General features: G+C 35.0%; 1 protein-coding gene across 11 annotated transcripts in view; it reads left to right on the plus strand.

Moving 5' to 3' along the window:
• The window catches only part of ADGRV1 (adhesion G protein-coupled receptor V1), a 255,607-nt gene that overhangs the window by 29,341 nt on the left and 203,416 nt on the right, over positions 1-22,850 (plus strand). For 10 of the 11 annotated variants that reach the window (XM_039348036.1, XM_039348042.1, XM_039348038.1 and 7 more), the window contains 12 exons: positions 1,288-1,468; positions 2,187-2,350; positions 4,424-4,547; positions 5,379-5,642; positions 9,493-9,619; positions 12,926-13,143; positions 13,769-14,506; positions 17,765-18,138; positions 19,085-19,261; positions 20,225-20,405; positions 21,990-22,192; positions 22,570-22,699. In XM_039348036.1, coding sequence (XP_039203970.1) covers positions 1,288-1,468; positions 2,187-2,350; positions 4,424-4,547; positions 5,379-5,642; positions 9,493-9,619; positions 12,926-13,143; positions 13,769-14,506; positions 17,765-18,138; positions 19,085-19,261; positions 20,225-20,405; positions 21,990-22,192; positions 22,570-22,699 — 2,881 coding nt within the window. The remainder of the gene's footprint in view (positions 1-1,287; positions 1,469-2,186; positions 2,351-4,423; positions 4,548-5,378; positions 5,643-9,492; positions 9,620-12,925; positions 13,144-13,768; positions 14,507-17,764; positions 18,139-19,084; positions 19,262-20,224; positions 20,406-21,989; positions 22,193-22,569; positions 22,700-22,850) is intronic. The other variant, XM_039348044.1, reaches the window with a different exon arrangement.

Below are 22,850 nucleotides of genomic sequence, written 5' to 3' on the forward strand. Positions count from 1 at the left end.
ACTGGCTTCAAAGTTTAGGTATTTTCAAGTAGTGTTAACTTGATACTCTCCCTTTTTCCTGACAATTTCTAGTTGTTGTTGGTGGAGGAAAGAAGTCTAGTCTAGTCAAATCCTAGATTTCTATATTAAAGAGCCCACAGGACTCTATTCTCCCTCCATTCTACATGAAACTGCTGGATAATGTCATCTGTTGATACAGAGTCAGTGATAATACTGTTATAGATTTCCACCCTAGACCAAACAGGTTTTGCTGTCAGGTTTCTTTCTTAGTGTCTGTAAATTATGATCTACCCATGGGGTTAAGTAGTAATTTCCAGTCCCCATACTTTAAAGATATTTTCTATGACTGAAGAGAAATGTAATGTTTACCAATTTTAAAGCTGTGCACTTTGAAGTACATTCACCTTAGTTCTGCTAGTCTTCCTTCAGTTAAACGTTCATGGACTTGCAGCCAGAAAATACCAGTAGGAATTCACCAGGCTAGAAACCAGAAGAGTGTGAGTTCATCCTTCCTTAGGCATGAAAGCCAGTTGGATTACTTGAACCAATCACTCTCTCATAGCCCAATCCACTTCACAGGATTGTTCTGAAAAAATAGAAGGAGAAAGAAGTATTAGGCATGTTTGCCACCTTATTTATACAAATAATAAAGGCAAGATATAAATAAAAAAATAAATCTATGAAACATAAGTATTACATAGATTTTATTTAGTCAACATTCTGTGTGGAATTGAAATCAGCATTCCCCATTAAAACAGAATGTCCATTAAATTAAAATAAAATTTTATACAGGCATAAAATGGCAAAAATGTTTTTTGCATGTGTATTTTATGTACTGTATATTGTGCAGTATAGTATGAATAGAATGATGAATAGGATTTTATGAATGTGTAGAAGCATATAGAGCATGGACAGATTTTGTCCATTATATTGAAAATTCAAGACATTTAAAATCAAAGTATTATCTAGATTATACAGTATAAAAAATAGGATATATTAATTGATCCATCACAGTATTTCTCTAATGTTCATCATTATTATGGAGGGATGCTTTATCTCTTCCAAAATATAACTTGATATTGCACTAGGATTGTACTGTAGCAGAAAAGAAGTGTAAATGAATCACTAACCATTTTGGACTGGATTGAAAAATATGCGAATGAAGCCTTTAAAAAAATAGTAGTAAAAGTTCACGTTAGTCAAGTTTGTAGCATTCATTCAAATATCTATTCATTACTATGCTGCTAGTTCTGTCCCTATTGTTCTGATTCAGTTTCCCTGTTCTAGTTAGATGAATTTTATTCAGTGCTCCTCAGTAGCCATGGTGACCTGCCAAGTAAGCTGGGAAATGCTACAAGAGTCAACATCACAATTCTGAAAAACAATGATCCACATGGAATTATTCAGTTTGCTGACAATATGCTGATAGTAACAATAAATGAAAGTAAAGCGGAAGACTTCTATGCTGGTAATTCATCATTGTTTTCTTGATAAAAAGATTTTCATAAATGAGAAAGTATATGGGTATACTTTTAATAAGTAAACAAAACTGTTAACCTTTCTACTATGTATTTACCAAAGTTCATTGTTTCTATCTTCTACCTGAGACACTAATATTACAAGTGTCATTGTGGCACAACTTTAATTATCATGATTAAACTACACTTTATGGATTTAATATTTGGTACTGAATCAGGAGTACAGATATCTGGAATCAGTCATGGGAAGAGTTGACTTGCGTTGCTATTTCTCCAACTAGACCTTGGCATTCCCAATCAGCATAAATTATTTTCATAACAGCTAGGTTTACATACTGTATTATGCTATGTTTTTTTCCTTTCTGTATTATGTACAGTATGAATCCAATCACTGTGCTGTATTGGTAATACCTAGATTTATGCTTTGCATATGTGAATCCAATCATGTGGCTAACAAATCATAGTCATAGCATTTAAACGATTAAACTAATTCAGTTGTACAACACTGACATCCGAAGTACTTTTTAATGTGCATTTTGTGGGCAAAATAGTAATTTGAACATTTGTTCATTGTTTCTAATGTAAATTTACCTATGTGACATTATAACATTCAAAAATAAACCTCATTTATATTAGTTTTATATTAAGTTTTGCTTACCTGTCTTGGAAGTTATCTGATGAAAATATCTGCATACTTGTGTTTTAAAGCTGTTTTTAAAATAATAAGAAACCAAGGAAACTTTGGGAGTGTGAGTGTATCCTGGGCAACAAACTCAATTTCTACGAAAGATATTTTTCCAGACCAAGGAACAATTTTTTTTGGAAATGAGGAATTTTCAAAAGATATCACCATTTATTCAGTCCCTGATGAGGTAATCATTTTTACAGTAATTGTTAATTGTGGAAGAGGGGCAAATAAATTTATAACACAGGATGATGATGATAATAATTCCAAGAGGAGTATATACAAGTACCGAGTATTCTCCAGCATGATGAATGTAGAATCCACCGGTGAGTAATCTCAGCCTTCCTGCTCAGATGAGACTAAGTCAGAACTTTAGCCACGCCTCCCTCTGGGAGTGTCCTCCAGTTATTGACTTACTCTCAGCTCAGTAGGACACAATTCTTTTGGTTCCTCAGTTAGACTAGGTTAATTGATTCACTATTTAGTTTTCATTTGGATTTTATTTTATTCAAAAGTCTCTAAATAGATTTGGCTTATTCTTGATCGAAATTTGGACTTAAATTGACTATTTGATTGGAATATTACTCAGGCCTTTTGGGCTTCAACGAGCCTAACAGGCTCCTGTGGAGCAGGATACAGGCCGATTTAAAGTTCGGCTTTTAGCTCCGATCGAGATGATCAACAGGAGCACAGATCAGCAGAACAGCTGGCTTGCGGCGAATAGGAGATCCTCGGAGCTTGGGCAGACCAGAGGGCTTCCCTTTCCAACTGTTGTCAAGGCCACAAGGTTCTCTTTGGAAGCAGGTGAATTTGGATCACAGCAGAGGCTGCACAACTAAACAGCAAGTGCATTTCAGGAATGAGGGAAAGAGGACTTGTTTTAAATTGAGAGATCCCTTAAAGTCTTTTCCCTTCCAGAGGGCCTTGCAGCCTCCTTTCCTCTGACTACTCCACCATTCAAGCCTATCAGGTCTTGCTTTCTACATTTTCTTTCTCTAAAAGTGGCATTCTTAGTAGCTATCACATCGGCTAGGCAGATTTCGGAATTGGCCGCACTCTCAGTTAGGAGTGATTTGTGTACCTTTTTTGAGGATAGGGTGGTCCTTCGATTGGACCCTTCCTTCATCTCAAAAGTCAATACCTGGTTTCATAGGTCCCAAGATCTGGTTCTTCCAGATTTTTGTCCTAATCCGTCCCATCGTCTGGAAAGACAGTGGCATAAGTTGGATGTGCGCAGGGCCCTGTGCTATTATGTCAAGTGAACTTTGGCCTTTCGCAAGTCAGAGGCCTTGTTCATGTCCTTTCAGCCCTGTGCCATGGGTCAGAAGGTTTCCTCTTCGACCATTGGTAGGTGGATCAAGGCATGCATTGCTTGAGCCTATCTTTCTCAGTCACTTCCAGTTCCTGCACACATCACTACTCACTCGATGTGCAGTGCAGCTGCGTCAGCGGCCTGGTCCACCCAGGCTTCGGTCGAGGAGATCTGTAGGGCAGCGACATGGTCCTCCCCTTCCTCATTTGTATGACATTACAAGATTGATAGGTTTGCAGCGGCGGATGCCTTGTTTGGTAGGCGGGTTCTACAACAAGTAGTTTCTTCTCAGGGGACACAAGCCTAGACTTTTCCCTGCCTGTAGGGACATGAGCGGCTTTGTTATGTCCCACCGGTGGATTCTACATTCATCATGCTGGAGAAGGGACATTGTCTTACCTGAAAACCTTTTCTCAGCATGATGATGTAGAATCCACACCCTCCCTTTACGGCAGTCTAGGCAGGTGTCATGATAATTGGAGCCATTGCACCAAACTTCATCACAGATACTTCGCCTCATCAATAACTGGAGGACATCCCAGAGGGAGGCGTGGATAAAGTTCTGACTTAGTCTCATCTGAGCAGGAAGGCTAAGATTACCCACCGGTGGATTCTACATCATCATGCTGAGAAAAGGCGTTCAGGTAAGACAACGCCCCTTCTCTAAACTTAAGTATGAAAGGTCAACAAAGATATACCTGCATTCTTGAATGAGGACTCTGCTAAAACATTCCTTTTAGCTGATTAGCTGAAAACACTGAAATGGAATAATAAAAACAATGTCCTTTGGACCAGATTTAAATTATGTCTAATGGCTATATAAAATGTTTTATTCATAAGATTTAAATTTCATTACTATTACTATGCAAGTATTCAATTAATGATTGGCATCTTTGGTTTAATTTAATACTATTAATAAATAAATTTTGTGATTTTTCCCCCCCCAAGATACCTGAAGAAATGGAGGTATTCATAATTAGTCTTTTCAATACAACAGGAGGTGCTAGCCTAGGAAATATAACGACAGCAACATTGCAGATCACCAAAAACGATTATCCAATTTACTTTGCAGGTTAGTGCCATTCTACTAGTTTATGTTTAAATACAAGAATAGTACAATTATAGGAAGCTCTGGAGCCAAGAATGAACTGTATGAGTTATGCCTGGAACATTATGTTGCACAAATCTATGGCTAGAAACATTAATCATAGTTTATTTAAGTCCTTAGTAAAATAATGCCTGGTTTGTCTCTTACCTCTCCCATCTCTCTCTCTCTCTCTCTTTACTTTAAAAAGCTGTTTTTTGCCTTATGGATTGATTATAGTAGGAGTGAATACTGTACTCTGATTTTTAGATATTATGATTTACATTTTTTTCATGTGTGTGCCCCTAAGTTTTTTTATTGATTCCTGATGACTGTCTGAATCTGCTCTGCAATTTTCTGGGCAAGATTTTTGGAGCTGGTTTGCCATTGTCTTCTTCCTAGAGCTGAGAGAGAGAAAGAGAGACTGGGCCAAAGTCATACAACTGGCTTCATGTCAATTTCTCAGTGCATTTAACTATTCCATCAGACTGTCCCTCTTACAATTTTTCACACCTCAGTTAACATGGCCAATAATAAGAATGATTATGAGATATGGTTCAGCAACATTGTCAAGATCAACAATCATCAACTTGGGGTTAGATTTTAGATGGGGTACAAAATCAAATAAGAGCAAGCTTGAAAATCACAGAAGCAATGTGGATTCTTAACTATGATTGACATAATCTATGTTTTAATATGATATCACAAGCTAGGCATTGAAATTAATATAACAATTATTTAATATTACTTTTTGAAAGGCAATCTATACATATTGATGTTTTGCATGCTTTTACACCTAATGACTTAATTATATTTCAGATCCTGTTATTCTGAAGGTTCATGAAGGTGGCATTGCTGAATTTGTAGTTGTAAGAAATGACTCTGGTGCTGATGTTGTTTCTGTTTTATATGCCGCTATTGATGGAAATGCCAGTGCTGAAGAAGATTTCTTGTCTTATGAAAAAAACGGAGTCCTTTGGTTTGATATTGGAATAAAAGAACAGAATATAACAATATTTATCCATGATGATGATATTCCTGAATCAGATGAGAATTTTTATATAATTCTCTTCAACTCTACAGGTTCAAATTATTATTCAACCTATAATAATAATAATGATGATGATGATGATGATGATGATGATAAAGTTGGAAGGGACCTTTGAGGTCATCTAGTCCAACCCCCTGCTCAGGCAAGAACCCCATACCATTTCGGATAAATGGCTGTCTCTTCTTAAAAACTTCCAATGTTGGAGTATTCACTGCTTCTGGAGGCAGGTTGTTCCACTGGTTAATTGTTCTAACTGTCAAGAAGTTTCTCCTTAGTTCTAGATTGCTTCTCTCTTTGGTTAGTTTCCATCCGTTGCTTCTTGTCCTGCCTTCAGGCGCTTTGGAAAATAGCTTGATTCCCTCTTCTTTGTGGCAGCCCCTGAGATATTAGAACACTACTATCATGTCCCCCCTGGTCATTCTCTTCGTTAAACTAGACATACCCAATTCCAGCAACCATTCCTTATATGTTTTAACCTCCAGTCCCCTAATCATCTTTGTTGCTCTTCTTTGTACTCTTTCTAGAGTCTCAACATCTTTTTTACATCATGGTGACCAAAACTGGATGCGGTATTCCAAGTGTGGCCTTACCAAGGCATTGTAAAGTGGTATTAATACTTCACGTGATCTTGATTCTATCCCTCTGTTAATGCAGCCTAGCACCGTGTTGGCTTTTTTGGCAGCTGCAGCACACTGCTGGCTCATATTTAAATGATTGTCCACTAGGACTCCGAGATCCCTCTCATAGTTACTACTATTGAGCAAGCTACTCCCTATACTATACCTGTACATTTGGTTTGTCTTGTCTAAGTGTAGAACCTTACTTTTTTCACCATTGAATTTCATTTTGTTAGATAGCAGCCAGTGTTCAAGTCTATCCAGATCCTCCTGTATTCTAAGCCTGTTTTCTGGAGTGTTGGCTATTCCTGCCAGCTTGGTGTCATCTGCACATTTGATGAGTTCCCCATCTATGCCCTCGTCCAGATCGTTGATGAAGATGTTGAAGAGCACTGGGCCCAGAACAGAGCCCTGGGACACCCCACTACACACTTCCCTCCATGTAGATGCAGTTCTGTTGTAGAAGTGAGAGACTTGAGTCAGCTCTTTCAAGGAAAGGGAAGTTTATTGCGCAGGTTCAGAGAGCTATCATAGCTAAAAAAAAAGTCTGAACACCAGACTAGGCGTAGATGATCATTTTTATAACCCGTAATACGTCAGTATTTCCTGATCAAGACATATTCCATACATGGTTACATCCTATAGTTCCTTATTCTAACATAGGAAAGTTACTAGACATGGTTATAATCTATAGTTCCTCTTTTAACATAGGAATGCTTTTAGCAATATTTCAAGTGTTAAGCAGTTTTCAATACACCATGTGATAAACAGTTTGCAATATATCATGTGCAGAGCTGAGAACAGGATGTCTGGCCATTCTAATTTTAAGGGTTGTCTAGTAAGCAGGAAAACCTCCCTTTCACCCACATTCTCTGTCGGACAATCAGTATTTTTCCAGCTTCCCACTTTAGTTCCATTGAGGACCACATGCTGAGTACGGCCGGTCAGCCAGCTACGGATCCATCTGGTGGTGATGCTGTCTAACCCGCATTTTTCTATCTTATCAAGTAGTAGGTTGTGGTCTACTTTGTCAAATGCCTTACTGAAGTCCAAGTAAATTATATCCACAGCATTCCTCTGGTCCACTAATTTTGTCACTTGGTCAAAGAATGCAATAAGATTTGTCTGGCATGATCTGTTTTTGACAAACCCGTGTTGGCTTTAGTAATGACTTTTTTGCCTGTAGGTGTTTGCTGATTCATTGTTTGATTATCTTTTCCAGAATCTTCCCAGGTATTGAGGTCAGGCTGATAGCTCTGTAATTTCCTGGGTCCCTTTTTCCCCCTTTTTTGAAGATGGGAACTACATCAGCTCTTTTCCAGTCCTCTGGTAGTTCCCCAGTGCTCCAGGATCTTTGAAAAATATAGTTCAGTGGTTCTGAGATCATATCTGCCAGTTCCTTAAGAACCTTGGGGTGTAATCCATCTAGTCCTGGTGATTTGAACTTGTCTAGGCTGGACAGGTGTTCACATCATTTTCTTGCCTACCTTAACTTGCATTTCTATTCTGTTTTTTATGGTACTATTTTTGATAGGTTGATCTGTTTTTTCCCTTTGTGTAAAGACAGTTGCAAAAATGAGTTAAATAGTTCTGCTTTCTCCCTGTTGCTTGTCACCTTCTTGCCACTTTTACCCATTAATGGACCAACTGTTTCCTTCACTTTTTTCTTGTTTTTTACATGTTGAAAGAAGCTCTTTTTTTTTTTGGTTATTTTTGACTTTGGTCGCAAGCCTTAGTTCATTTTGAGCCTTAGCTTTCCTTACTTTGTCTTTGCAGGCTCGGGCTATTTGCTGATATTCTGACTTAGTTATGTGTCCCTCTTTCCACTTTCTATACTTGTCCTTTCTATCTTTCAATTGATCAGAGAGTTCTTTATGCAGCCATGCTGGTTTCTTTTGAGGGCTGTTATTTTTCCTCTTTGTTGCTATTGTGCTAGACTGGGCCTTTATTATCTCACTTTTCAAAATTTCCCAAGCCTCTTGAGTTGTTTTCCCCTGGAGGATTCTCATCCATGGAATCCTTCCCAAACCCTCTCTAAGTTTATTGAAATTAGCTCTCTTGAAGTCCAAGACTCTAGTTTGACTGGGTTCTATTGCTTGTACTTCCATAATGTTGAATTCCAATATTGCATGATCACTTCCTCCCAAGGTTCCTATGGCTTCAACACCTTCTATCATTTTATCTCTGTTAGTGAGAATTAGGTCCAAAATGGCTAATCCCCTAGTTCCCTTCTCTACTTTTTGGGAAACAAAGTTATCTGCTAGGTTTGTCAGGAATCTGTTTGATCTTCCACTTGGTGCAGAGTTTGTCTCCCAGTTGATGTTAGGGTGGATAAAGTCCCCCATTATTATGGTGATGTGCTTCCTACATACCTTAGTTAGCTGACTAGCAAAAAGTTCATCTATATAAACTAATCTACTGTTGTTTCTTTAGATTGTTTTCTGCCCTCTGATTTATGTTATAGGCAATTAGGGATGTTTGGCCAATACCTTTTGACTTTCTTCACACCAAAGTGTAATATCTTTAAAGCCTGCAATATAGTCAAGTTATTCTCTGAAGCACCTGAACGCAGGACAAGAAGCAATGGATGGAAACTAATCAAGGAGAGAAGCAACCTAGAATTAAGGAGTAATTTCCTGATAGCTAGAATAATTAATCAGTAGAACAACTTGCTTCCAGAAGTTGTGAATGCTCCAGTACTGGAAGATTTTAAGAAGAGATTGGACAACCTTTTGTCTGAAATGGTATAGGGTTTCCTTTCTGAGCAAGAGGCTGGATTAGAAGACCTCCAAGGTCCCTTCCAACTCTGTTATTCTATCCTGAAGCATATGTTTAGGGCTATTTATAATATAGCTTGTTCACCACTGTGACTAAAGTATAAAGTACATTGTATAGTTTTGTCTTGTTTTCTATTTTCATGCATTTTACTTTTAGAACCTATTTGGATAATCTCTTTATGAGTTTTGCAGGGAGAAGAAAGATTATACATATTATATAGTATTTTAAAATATTTCTTTGCTATCTTTGGATTAAAAAAATGGATAAAAATGTGTTTGGGCCTAAAATACCTACGTACTTGAAGACCCAAAGATGGGACAGATGTACCAAGCAAGTGTTAGGGAAGTCATAATCACTTTTTTCATAGTCAAAGGGAGAAGATTCACCTTTGAACCTGCTCTTAAGTATTTGGAATATTTGTGGAGACATGTTTTCTCCAGATACAGTTCTGTTTGTCTGTTTATTAATAACAAAATCATTTTTTTAGGAGACACAGTTGTTTACAAACCTAGAATGGCAACAGTTATAATTGAAGCAAATGATGATCCAAATGGCATTTTTTTACTTGAGTCTACAGACAAAGCAGTAGAAGAAGGCAAAACCAATGACTTTTTGTAAGTAACTTTCAAGTAAATATCCTTTGCCAATTCCACTAAGTATCTTGAATCATACTTTGAAATATTTTTCAGTGTGACTTACATTTTATAGTAGTTTTTACAACATGCAAATAGTGTCATAAACAATTTTCATATCCACAGTTAAATAAATGAAGAGTTTTAAATATCCACAAGGCAAAATTAAAAATGAAATTGTAGTTGGAATCTTTGCAACCATTACCCATTTTTGGAAGTAGATTTGAATATAACTTTTTGCCATTTTTCTTTGAATGACAAGATTGCACAGCCAAAAGCTTCTGGACCATGCAAAAAACTTTGGTGCAAGTTCCAAATTTCCTCCAAATGTTGCACTCAAATTGTAATTTTTTACTATAGCATAATGGAAAGTTATTAAATATATGAGGAATCAATTTCATTATCAAAATGATATTTAATTAATTTGCTGACAAAGGGAGATCACTTGGTAAAACACAGAAAAGAATGCTAAAAATTAGAGTGAAGAAATTATGACACAAAATATAATTAATAAAATGGGCATGAGAATCGCGACACCTTCAAGTTGAATTATTACATGCTAAATCTATGCAAAAACATATCAATTTATCAAGAGCTTTTTTCCCTCTGACATCGGTTTCTCTGCTATCTTAAGAATAAGGTATTTTCAGATATTATTATTATTATGATAAGCACAAAAAATGTGAAATATAGATGCCAGTTCCTTAATTGGTATTGGCCATCATATGCACTGAGTTCTTCCCAAGAACCTAGGATATCATAATGCATCAGTATAGTATACATGCAGATGCAAGCAGAGTGCCTTTGGTAATTGACAGGTAGAAATTTTGTCAATATGCAGATTTTCAAAGTGCTGCCCAAGATTTTTTGGTATTTAACTCAGTGTGCTGATAAATGTTCCCTCTTTAAGGGAGATGAGTGGTTCAGAAATATGAACAAATAAATAAATACATTTTCAGATCTTGGTACTATGTGATTTGTCCAAGTCTTTGCCTTCTACTGTATTATCTCCTGTATTGTCATATAAATTATCCACACCTTTTCAAAATCTGATGTGTTACAAGCCAAGAGTCTATCAGTTTGTATTTGAAATTTCCACAATATTTTAACCTGCTCATTTTCAATGACTTTTTCAACTCTGTATCCCAACCAATTTTTGATTACTGGCTCATGATAATTTTTACAGATGAATAATTATTCTAGTGAATAATATTACTGATGGTATCATTGATTATAATATGTTTGTGCAATCTTCTTGCATGAGTTGAGTATACGATCTACTGTTTCTTCTGCTTCTTTGCACAATCTGCACTTTTCATTATTTGATCACTTTTCAACTGTGGACTTGATTGTATTAGTAATTGCAATTACTACCATCATTTTTGTGTTGGGTTCCTTTATTCTGAAACTTCCCTGAGAGTTTACACTTCTAAATCTGAAATATCCTACTGGGAGATTTTTCATGTTATCCTTTAGATTTAAATAAAATCTAAAAAGTAATAAGCAATTATTGTGCAGTGAAAGATAGCATAGTGAGAAATATTTTATTGCTAAAAACACAAAACTTTATTATAAAATCAATATAAATAATCAATAATAAATTCTTATTATAAAGAAATTTGAAGAGATAATAATATCATCTAGATCATGGGTGTCAAAGTCGCCATATCACGTGACCTGTCGCGACGTATCTCAATTTTTTTTACATTGCCGGAGCTGGGGTTGGCGTGACCTCCATATGATGCAAGCGGCCCACAGGCCGGCAGTTTGACACCCCTGATCTAGATGATCTATCTTAACATACTGAATGGAAATACTGACCAACATACATATTGCTTTGTAAGCTTGCTTTAAAAAAGTTTTTTATGTTAAGAGATATCTTTATTTTTATTTTCATTATGAATATATTAATGTGAATGTGAAATTAGTCTGGCATGTAAGAAAATTTCTACAGTTTCAAATGTTTAATATATTATTCTGGCTTAGATGATCACTTTTGTTTTAGTTCAATTAACTCAGCAGGAGGGGTATACTTTTTAATCAATGGATTCATAGATGAAACAAATAAGTTAATGAAACTCACTGAAAGAGAGTCTTCCTTGTGTTACCTAAAAGTGTAGCTGCTGTTATTGCTTTCTCCCATTTCTTTTAACATGATTTATAGTAAACAAACTAATAATCCTGATGGTAGGAAAGAATCTAAAATATATTTTAGGGCAATGTCTTATGGAGTGGAAAAATGCTGCTTTTATACACAATCAGAGTTTAGATGGAACACAGGAAAAGTTGAATAATTAAAATGAATTCCACTCAGTGTTTTTATTATTAAATCAGTGTTAAATCGCATTAAATCAATGCTAAATCAATATTGTTAAATATTAAATTGTTAAATAATTTGGCAAAGTTAAGATGTTCGGACCTCAATTCCCGGAATTGCCCAGCTAGCTTTAGTTGAAGTCCAGACATCTTAAAATTGCCAAGTTTGAGAAACATTGAGTTAGATTATGTCCAAGTGTATCTGTAGGGTTGCTGGGACAAAGAAGCAACCATCAAAAGTTCTTTGAACTGAAACATCTTTCTTGATTTTGTGTGTATTCTATTATTTATGATTAATAACTGATACTACTTTACCAGGTGATTGTAAAAAACAAACAGAATCTTTATAGTTAGGAAGATCCCATTAGATGATGTTGTACAAAGTTCTGTTGTAAAACATAATCCTTTACAACCCACTTAAATATCCAAGTCTCAGCTGTTTAAGATTTTAAAAACAGTCAGCTGCTACTGTAAAGATTTCAAAGATTTTAGTGTATCCCAAAAAGATTTCAAAATAATTATTTCAAAATAGTCTAATATTGCTCAAATCTTATATCATAATTCTATAATAATCTGGTATCCCTGGGGAGGGATACCAGAACCCATCTGGCTATTTTCATGCTCAAGTATTGTGTCTTTAAGGCAACAATGATACTATGGCATGTTGGTAAGGAGTCTTTTGCTTGAGGAAACAAAAAAGAAAACTCTCCATAGCCATAGGTTGCCTTTTGGGCACACCTAAAGTAGCTCTTTGGATCACAGCCAGGGTTTTTAATGTCCTTGTGAAAACTCAAAGGAGATAAATGTATATTCCCAATTTGCATTCCATTGAATAGGTCCTTTAACACTGAAAATATTACATGTGTTCATAATACTCTTTATTGCCCTCTAAAATATATATTTTAGATGGATCGTGTAGAGAATTGAAAAAAATGTAACTTTGAAAATAGTTTTGTTTTTTCTACCATACAGGATCCTGAGGCAAAGAGGCTACTTTGGCAATGTTTCTTTGGCCTGGCAACTATTTGGCAATAATTCTGCTTTAGATCCTGGACAAGAATTCTATGAAGTGTCTGGAACTGTATGGTTTATAGAGGGTGAAAAGTCACAGCCTATAACTCTTCATGCTATTCCTGATAAAATTCCAGAATTCAATGAATTTTATACTTTAAAACTTGTGAATACTTCAGGTATATTTACATATTTGGTGATCTATTTAATATGCCTGCTATGATTGTATGTGGTTTAAAAACATAAAAACACAATAAACACGTATTACATAAGAAAAGATACATCATGAGCCTCAGAACATACTTTCTGGTGTGGTTGCTTCAGTTTTATTTGCAGCCTTCATCTTGAAGACCCATTTGGATTGGCTTTTGATGTGTTGCAGAAAAGGAGCCCCAGAGGACATGGTTTTATAAGTGGGAGGTCAAACTGAGGAAGCCTTTTTCTGGATTTATCTCTCTTGATTCCTACAGGATAGGGTTCTTAGTCTTCCTTTTTGGCTAGCATGGAGTGGTTGGGCATAATGTATAAGGGTCATACAGTCCCAATGTTGACAAGGACTGGAACCAGAAAACATTTCATATGTAATAACTCCCTATTCAATCATATTCTTCACTGGGTGGTCTTTGACCAGCTAGTTGGCCTTTCAGATTTACTTGCCTCTAAAGATACTGTAAAGGTAACAATGGGAAAAAAGAAGGAGCATACATCAGTAGACTGAGCATCTTCTTAAATAAGTAGATAAATAAATAAGCTGATAACATTGTGTGTATGAGTTATAAAAATAATTTCTTGGCTTTCTTTTAGGTGGGATTCCTGGTGGCCAGTTATCAGAAAGCAAACTTTCTGTGACTGTGATGATCCCAATTAATGATGATCCCTATGGAGTGTTTATCTTAGATCCGCAGAACCAAGACAGAGAAGTAGCAGAAGATATTCAGTCTGAGGATGACACGTCCTGCTTTATCAGTTTTACAGTATGGAGGCATCAGGGAACTTTTGGAAATGTCAGGATTGGCTGGGAAATATTATCTAGCACCTTCAGAGAAGGATTACCTCTAATGATTGACTTCTTATTGCTTGGAAAGTTTACAGATTCAGTGAAGTCAAAGCCTCACATGCGACGGCATCACACTGGAACAGATGCTTTATATTTTAGTGGTGAAGAAGATGCATATGGGATAATTGAACCAGAGCTCCTTGTTAGTAAAAACAGAATACTTAGTGTCTTCACATTTTCAGCATGGGTACTTCCTAGTGCCAACAACGATGGATTTATAATAACAAAGGACAATAGTAATGGACTAATATATTATGGAGTAAAAATAGGCACAAATGAATCCCATCTTTCTTTAGGGTTCTATTACATGCCATTGCAGTCTAATATGACTTATATAGCTAAGATCACAATTATGAAATACTTGGAGGAAAATATTTGGCTTCACCTTCTGATTATGTTCAATAATGGCACTCTTGAGTTTTTCATTGATGGCAAATCTGTGCCTGGGGGCATTAAGAGTCTCAAAGGAAAAGCAATTGCTGATGGTAAGCAATGTGTTAATTATTACTATTGGTTTGTTGCATAGTTGGACAGATGTTTAAACTGGATTGGCATTTTTTGTCCACCTGTTGAGTCCTTCCCAAGGACTTGCCAGATGCTGTTATTAAATATTAATTAAATATTAAATAATATTAAGGGTATTGTTGCATGATGTAAACTGTTCTAAGTGAAGCTGCCTTTTGCAATTGATAGATTGTGCTTTCCTTAATGCCGATGGTGAAATCCAGATGTTTTGTATTTGGTCCCAAGGCATTAATTACTACTTGTGCTATCTCTGTTTTATTTTGCCACAGTGGTTCTACTTCAGTTATTCTCTGTGTTCTTTGTACACAACAATATGAAATGATAAATACTAATTCTTAGTTGGATTTGACCTTCTTACTCATCAGGTTCTTCCACAAAACCTAATATATTATAATCTCTCAGCATAGTATATATGTGGATCCAAGTAGTGTGGCTTTTTGGACATTTTAAATTGCCACCCAAGATTTTTTAGTATGGCACTCCGTGTGATGATAACAGTGTGCCATAATCTTTCAATTTTGATTTTTAGATCTTGATACTTTGTGATCACTAATTCTTTGTCTTCTATTCTACTATCTCCTGGTATTGCCACATCAGTTATCCTTTCTTCTTTTAAATCACAGTGATATCTGGTGCCTTATGAGGCTAAACTCAGATTACATTTAGAAATGCCACAATATTTTAACCCATTCCTTTTTTATTAACTTTTCAACAACGTACTGTATTCCCACCAATTTTTCATTATTGGCACATGATCATTTTTACGGATGTTCCAATAAATCAGATTAGTGACTATGGTATGTCATTGTTTATAATCAGTTTGTGTGATCTTCTTGCACAAGCTGAATATATGATCTACTGTTTTTTCTGCCTCTTTTCACAGTCTTCATGTTCAATCAATTCTGGCCTGGATTACATTAGTTCAAATAGCAAAAGCAATATCATTTATATAATGCTTCACAATGCTTTACATCACTCTCTAAGTGATTTACAAAGTCAGCGTATTGCCCCCAACACTCATTTTACTGGAAGAATGGAAGGCTGAGTCAACCTTCAGCTGGTCAGGATCAAAGGAATCAAGCTTCTGCAGTGTAACCAGACTTAGCCTGCAATACTGCATTCTAACCACTACGCCACCACAGCTCAGCCAAATCAAGCCTTAGGTTGCTTTTTAAAATTTCCAGTTACCAAATTTAATCTTTATCACATTTCCCTCAATCTTTTGTAGAAATTGACCATTTGGTGATTTTATCAGCATTCTATGTTTTATTTCATTATCTAGACATTCCCTTTTTGTTTTCTGTATGTTAGTAATTATTTAATTATTAATTATTAATCAATTCATTCGTTAATAATTCAGCTATCATTATCATTATTATTGGTTGGCTGCACTGTTAGCCAGATGTTTAGACTGGAATTGGCATTTTTATCCATCATGCTTTCCAAGGGAGAGGTAGATTTTTTTTTATGGTGTTAAGGATATCATTGCAGGGTATAAGCTGCTCCTGTGAGGTGTTTTGAGTTCTTTTAATTGAAATTTGGAGTGATCAAACTCCACTGAGAAGTGAAATTGCTAAAGGAATTACATATTTTTCTTTCATTATATAAGAAATTCATCCCCATTCATTTAAAATTCCATAAATAAATATATGGTTTTTATTATACAGATCTGAAACAGATAATCTCTGTGATAAGTGTTTACTTTTTAAAAAATGGATTGCAGAGTTATATTGGCTAATGTTGGGATAATTCATTCAAATTTCCAGTTTCAAATAGCTAGCTTTGCATTCTAGCCATTCTATTTTTTTATATATTTTTAATGTAAAATTATATTATAATTAACATATGGTACTACTGATCTTCTGTTTATAAGCCATTGTGCTTCTACAGCATTGTGCATCCACAGTAGCTTTAAAAGATATTGTAAAGCAGTAGATGGAAAAAGATTTTACAGCTTTTTATTATTACTGGAAATATGGTATGTGTACCTTACAAGCTTTGTCAAAATGTGTCAGTATAGATGGAATTAAATCAGTTTGGAATCAAATGGCATGAGGACAGGCAGAAGCAGATTGAATAGTAAGAAGCATGGATATGTCCTAGCTAGTAGCAGCTCCTGTATTTAACAGCGTCATAAAATACCACTGTAAGTGATCTGTCTGACAAATAGGGATGCTGCCTACACCTAAACCTTTTAGTGATCCAGAAGGATACCATGGCAAATAGGTACCATCACAACCCAGATGCAAAATATTCTATCCACAAATAACTCTTTAAAAGCATCATATACTTCTGAGAGCAAATTCAAAATTGAAGGAGTTTGTATTAAACCCCTAACATTTTCTGGTGAAATATGAATATGCAGATGCAATAGATGGAAAATTAAATTGTACTTATTGAGTGCATCTCATGATACATCTCTATCAGTAGGAAAGCATACATCCAGACTGTTTCAATCCACAAAAAATGGATTATAAGCTTCTCAGATTTTCATTCTACATCAGAAGCTCAGCATCAAAAGACTTATCTCTCCTGAGGCAGAACATCAACCACTGGTCATACCAATTGCTGCACCACTAATTTATCTCCAGTTTTCTATGCCCAACACTTCAGCACACCACTTCTCATATAGGTGGTGAAACCCGGCTGTTGAAGCAGAACTTTGTAGCTGTAGTTCAGCAGGATAAAAATAAAAGCTACAGAAAAGTTTCAGTAGGTCCTCTTTGCTTTCTCAAGCTGGAGAAGAACAGCCTTTATAAATTAACTCTTGAATCCTGTTTATTGCTTCTTTGAAGCCTTTTAAGATTTAACAGAAACCAGACTTTTACATTATAATAAACTGTACAAATCACAAACATGTACATTACTTCTCTTCATTCAGCTTACAGATTTCTGTTTTTGCTTTTGAATAAATCAGATTTGTTATGCCTAGTTCTGATGTGTTCAAATAATGGCTAGATAAAACAAATGAAAGCAAAACATCTTATTATTCCATGAAGTCTGAGCTACAAGAATCTGCTTTAACTACACTGGACTTGGGTATTACATAAATATTAATACTTGCTTTAATTTTAGTTACATTGAAGTCAGTTTTCGTGTTTTAGATAATGAAATTCAAAATGAGTGATTATGTACAGTACTAACTAAAATTTAATTTTGTAAAACTTAAAAGTTGGAACCTTAAGAATAATATTTATTTGTGGGTCTGTTTTCCCTAGGACAAGGAATAATGAAAGTTGGTGCTGGCATAAATGGTGGCAGCAGGTATAAAGGATTGATGCAAGATGTGAGATTTTATGAATGTAAATTAACAAAGGAAGAGATCAGTGAACTTCACGCTATGCCAGCAAGATCTGATTTGTACCCCATCTCTGGATACTTAGAATATCGACAAGGAGAAAGGAACAAATCATTCATTGTTTCTGTCAAAGATGACAAAGAAGAGGAAGGAGAGGAGCTGTTCATTCTAAAGCTTATTTCAGTTTATGGAGGAGCACGAATTTCACAAGACAATGCAACTGCAACATTAAGAATCCAGAAAAGTGATAATGCCAATGGATTATTTGGTTTCACAGGAGCATGTATTCCAGAGGTAGAAAAACCCTATTAATGTAATCCATGAAAATCCTTAATTCAAGCCTAACCAGTATACATACTATATATACTATATACAGGTAGTTTTCATTTAGTAATTGCCTCGTTTAGGGCTGTTTCATCACAACAGTGATGAAAAAGTAACTTTGCAGCAAATCTGTGCATTTATGACCTTCACAGATCAATAAAGGAAAGCTGAAGTAAAATCATAAACACAGTTGTGGCTTCACTTAGTGATGCTTTGTTTAATTACTTTTCGACCTCTGCTTATCCAAAACAATATGGAGATAATGATACTGACCTTGTAATCTTGATAGCACATTGCTATCAAAGGCAGTCCTAATATTGCTTAATCTTGTTAGCTGAAAAGTCTTCATACCAACAACACATAATCCTGGGGAATTATTGTAATTGGTTTAGCAGTAATCTGGGGAACTGTTAACTGGAAGTAGGTTTATAAGCAGGTAGTTATAAAGCAAATAACATCATGGATAGTGGAAAAGGAATGATAGAATATTAAGATAGAGATTTAACATGGGCAAACAATGGATATAAGGCTTTTTTGCTGAGGAAAATGATTATTATGCACACTCTGATTTTAAAAACAGATGCCTCCTTTTGTTATTTTCCTTCAATTATTTTCATTTTATTTCATATATTTTATATGGTAATCTTGCTAAAGAGAAATGTCTCCCTGTTAATCATTGCTAAAGTGCTTTGAGAGCCTTTAGAGTTGATGAATGGGGTAAAATAATTAATGAACAAATGAACGTGTGTGTAATGGGATTTTCCCCCCAAAATAAGAATTTATGCATTTAAAAGCCAAATATTGTTTTTATTGTAACATACTGTATCAATGTGACCATATTTCCTTTCCACCCAAGCCTCAGAATTTTCAAACTTATATTTATCACACTGTTTATTGCAATTCTTATTGTTTATAGGTCTCTAATGAAGGTTCTACTGTATCTTGTGTAGTGGAACGCACCAGAGGGGCCTTGGATTCTGTTTTTGTGTATTACACTATCTCTCAGATTGATTCTTATGGCGTTAATTATACTGTTACTGACTTTGCTAACAGTAGTGGGATTATAACATTCCTTCCTTTCCAGAGATCAGAGGTAAATCATACATACTCTTCAAGTTAATTATATTATTGTTATGCATTGCTGCTTTGAAATTTGGATAATATTTTGCTAATCTATAGTCAGTTTTGCTGGGAATAATTTTGTTGTATGGGAATATTTTTTTTGTTACTACCAATGTATTTTCAGGAATGCAAACTAATTTCTGTATTTATAATATTATATTTCTGACTTTAACTGAAGATTCATTGTACTAGTTACAGATGTACCTAATTTCTAGTTATTTTTTATTTACACTTAAATGAATGTTGAATAACAATTAGAGTGGAAATGCTATAAAATCTTTTCAAAGAACAGGAAGTATTAAGTAGTCTCTGTAAGACTTTCATCATATTAGCACTAAACTAAAAATTAAATGATTGTGATATTTAGGGATGAATTCTTTGACATTTGTATCTTTTATAATTCTAAACTTTCATCTAAAAATAGCTTGCCTGATTACCACTTTAATGTTCTTTTATTAATATACAAATATCCTTAATTTTCCCCAAGCCTTTTAAAATCATAGAGCTTTTAACTATATTTTTGCATCTTTTATTTTTTTCCTATTTATATTTTTTAAGTATTCCTAAATTTGAATGATATTTCAATGTTGCATTTAATAGTTTTTACCTTATGTTGTTCATTTTTAAATTTCTCCTTTATCAGCTTTTTAAATAATGCTTTACTTGCAGTAGTTTTTAATTAATTGAGATAGGATAACATAATGGTTGATTGACCAAAAGTGTTGACTCCATTAGAAAAACTTGTCAGGTTAATATATCTTTAAAATTGGCTATAATATATTCTTCTCAGATTGAAATGAGAGTTTCATGTTTACAACAATGTTTATGTAATTTTTTTCACACTTTTGGATTTGCCTTTTTAAATGTAATGACAATATTTTTATTTAATTTGGTTTTCTGTCTGCATCTTTATCCTGTCATTTCCTGTTCCCAGGTTTTGAATTTGCATGTGCTTGATGATGATATACCTGAACTGAAAGAATATTTCCAGGTGACGTTAGTATCTGCTATTACTGGAGATGGAAAAACAGGTTCAACCCCAACCAGTGGAGGTAGCATAGATCCAGAGAAGGAAACTACTTACATCACCGTCAAAGCTAGTGATCATCCATATGGTAATAATTATAGGAATTCTGTTTGCACTTTAAATTTCATACTTAATTTGTACAGATGACTATATAGTTATTCACATATAGCATTCAAGATGTAGACAGTTAGTATGTGCTATAGATAGTTTGCTGCTCTGTAATGTAATAGCAATAACACTTAGACTTTTATACCATTTCACAGCCCTCTCTGAGCAGTTTACAGAGTCAACATATTGCCCCCAACTATCTGAGTCCTCATTTTACCAGCCTCGGAAGGATGGAAGAATGAGTCAACCTTGAGCCAGTGAGAATCGAACTGCTGGCAGTCAGCAGAATGAGCCTGAAATACTGCATTCTAACTACTGCACTATCACAACTCGTGCTACATATGTGTGTTAATAAAAGAGTTTTGAATTATTTAGCATTCTTCATCCAGTGCTATATATTACTAAACACAAAATGCCTGCCTACTGTAACTCTCACAGCATTTTAGACAGAAGACTAAAAATATTTAACATGGAAACCTTGTAAAATTACAGCCATTGTTCTACTAGATGTGCATCCTATTGTACTTAATAAAACATGCATAATATTGTAGCAAAATTATTAATTTTTTTCCTAAACTATGATAATTTTAAATAATCTATTATATTTAGTTTTATATATTGTTATGTTCCATCAAATTCAGTGACAGGATGTAAGACTTTTTAAAAGCTGAATAAATATATCAGGAATCATTCTTTGCTGATTAAAATGCATTGTCTCACCACCCCATCCCCAAAACAAATGTGTCTCAGACACAGATTTAAGAGGATAACGAGGGGAAAAGACTGCAGCTTTAGTAATGGAATCTATAAGGAAGGAGATGTTCCTGAGATTGAAATGTCCGATTATTTAGAGCAGGGTTTCTCAACCTTAGCAACTTTAAAATGGATGGACTTCAACTCCCAGAATTCCTCAGCCAGTAAAACCAGTAATCTAGGCCTCTTCCATTTGTAATCCAAGCCACGTTAGTATTATCACTTGGCTAATGGTTCAAATCAGGATTCACATTATAGAATGAAGCACCACTGGAGGATGCATTGATGCAATTTCTATTAGTGTTGGAAACATCAGCTATATCCAAGAGCAGTCTGTAGATGACAAACATAAATTGGATGTAACTTTCTGTGGTTGTCTCCTGTGGCATATATACAGTACATCATTTATTACTGTTTTTCTGTTTGAATAGTTATTTTTATCAATAGATAGATAGATATAGATTTAATTAATTGCTATAAATATTTAAATAATTTATACTATTTATCATCTAAGAATTAGTAGACATTCTACATAGCGCCTGCTTTTCCATGTTTTCTCTTTCATAATTAACCTATGCCAACTGGAGAAAGCCAGGAACCTTTTTTGCTGGAATTAATTATCCAATTGAAAAATTGCATACCTTAACATATTTTCCCATATCTGTATGCAAATTCAGTGGATATTGTGCCCAAATTGACATGGATCTTTATATATTCAATTTATGTATCAGAGACAAAAGTATTTTTATTAATAAATGTTTTGCCCGCATTTAAGGATAAATAATACAAGATATATTTTTTCACTTGCCAGGTTTGTTGCAGTTCTCTGTTGCACAGCCTCCTTCAGGTACTGATGAAACCATTCTTTCAGCCATGACAGCACCCCACATTACTATCAAGGAAGAAATAGGACAAGTCAGCTTGCTTGTTGTTCGAGCACAAGGCCTGCTTGGGACAATTGTGGCACAATACAGAACAGTTGCACTAACAGCATTCAGCCCTCAAGATTATCAGGTATGTGAGCAGCTCTCTAAAAGGGTTGATAGAAGCCAGTTAGCTTCAATGAGTTTATCATTGAAATAGTATGTCCAATGTATTCTTATCAGTGTTTCAGAGTAAAGGGAATAGTTGGGACTGCTGCTAGGATACTGCTGTCCCTGCTACCTATGGGATTCTTGCTTTAGCTTCTGCATTCCATGGCTGAATTGGTAATAGAGTTCCCTTGGCTGTTGGTGCCTGGACATTTTAATTTGGAACCCCATGATGCTGAATCTGAGGTGGCTCAGACGTTTGTGGCCTCTATGGCAATTATGGTCCTGTCCCAAGTAAATGACAATTTGACACATATAGTGGCCTCATGTGGATCTTTTAACAACTTTTTTTTCCTGCAGGGAATTACAGGGACCTTGGAATTTCTGCCAGGAGAAAGATACAAGCACATTTTTGTGAACATTACAGACAATTCTCTCCCTGAGCTAGAAAAGGCTTTCAAAGTAGAATTGCTGAATCCAGATGGGGCAGGTAAAGGTTTACGGAATAATAATAACACATTCTGTCTCTTTGGGGACTAAAATTTAGTTACATTTAATTTATTCTGGTGAAACTCTCAAAAATAACTTGAATTTTTTTTAAAAAAAGCATTAGATTTTTAATTTTCTGTTGAAGATATTAG

Source organism: Crotalus tigris, unplaced genomic scaffold (assembly GCF_016545835.1).
Source record: "Crotalus tigris isolate CLP2741 ecotype Arizona unplaced genomic scaffold, ASM1654583v1 scf7180000018115.866842, whole genome shotgun sequence".
NCBI lineage: Eukaryota > Metazoa > Chordata > Lepidosauria > Squamata > Viperidae > Crotalus > Crotalus tigris.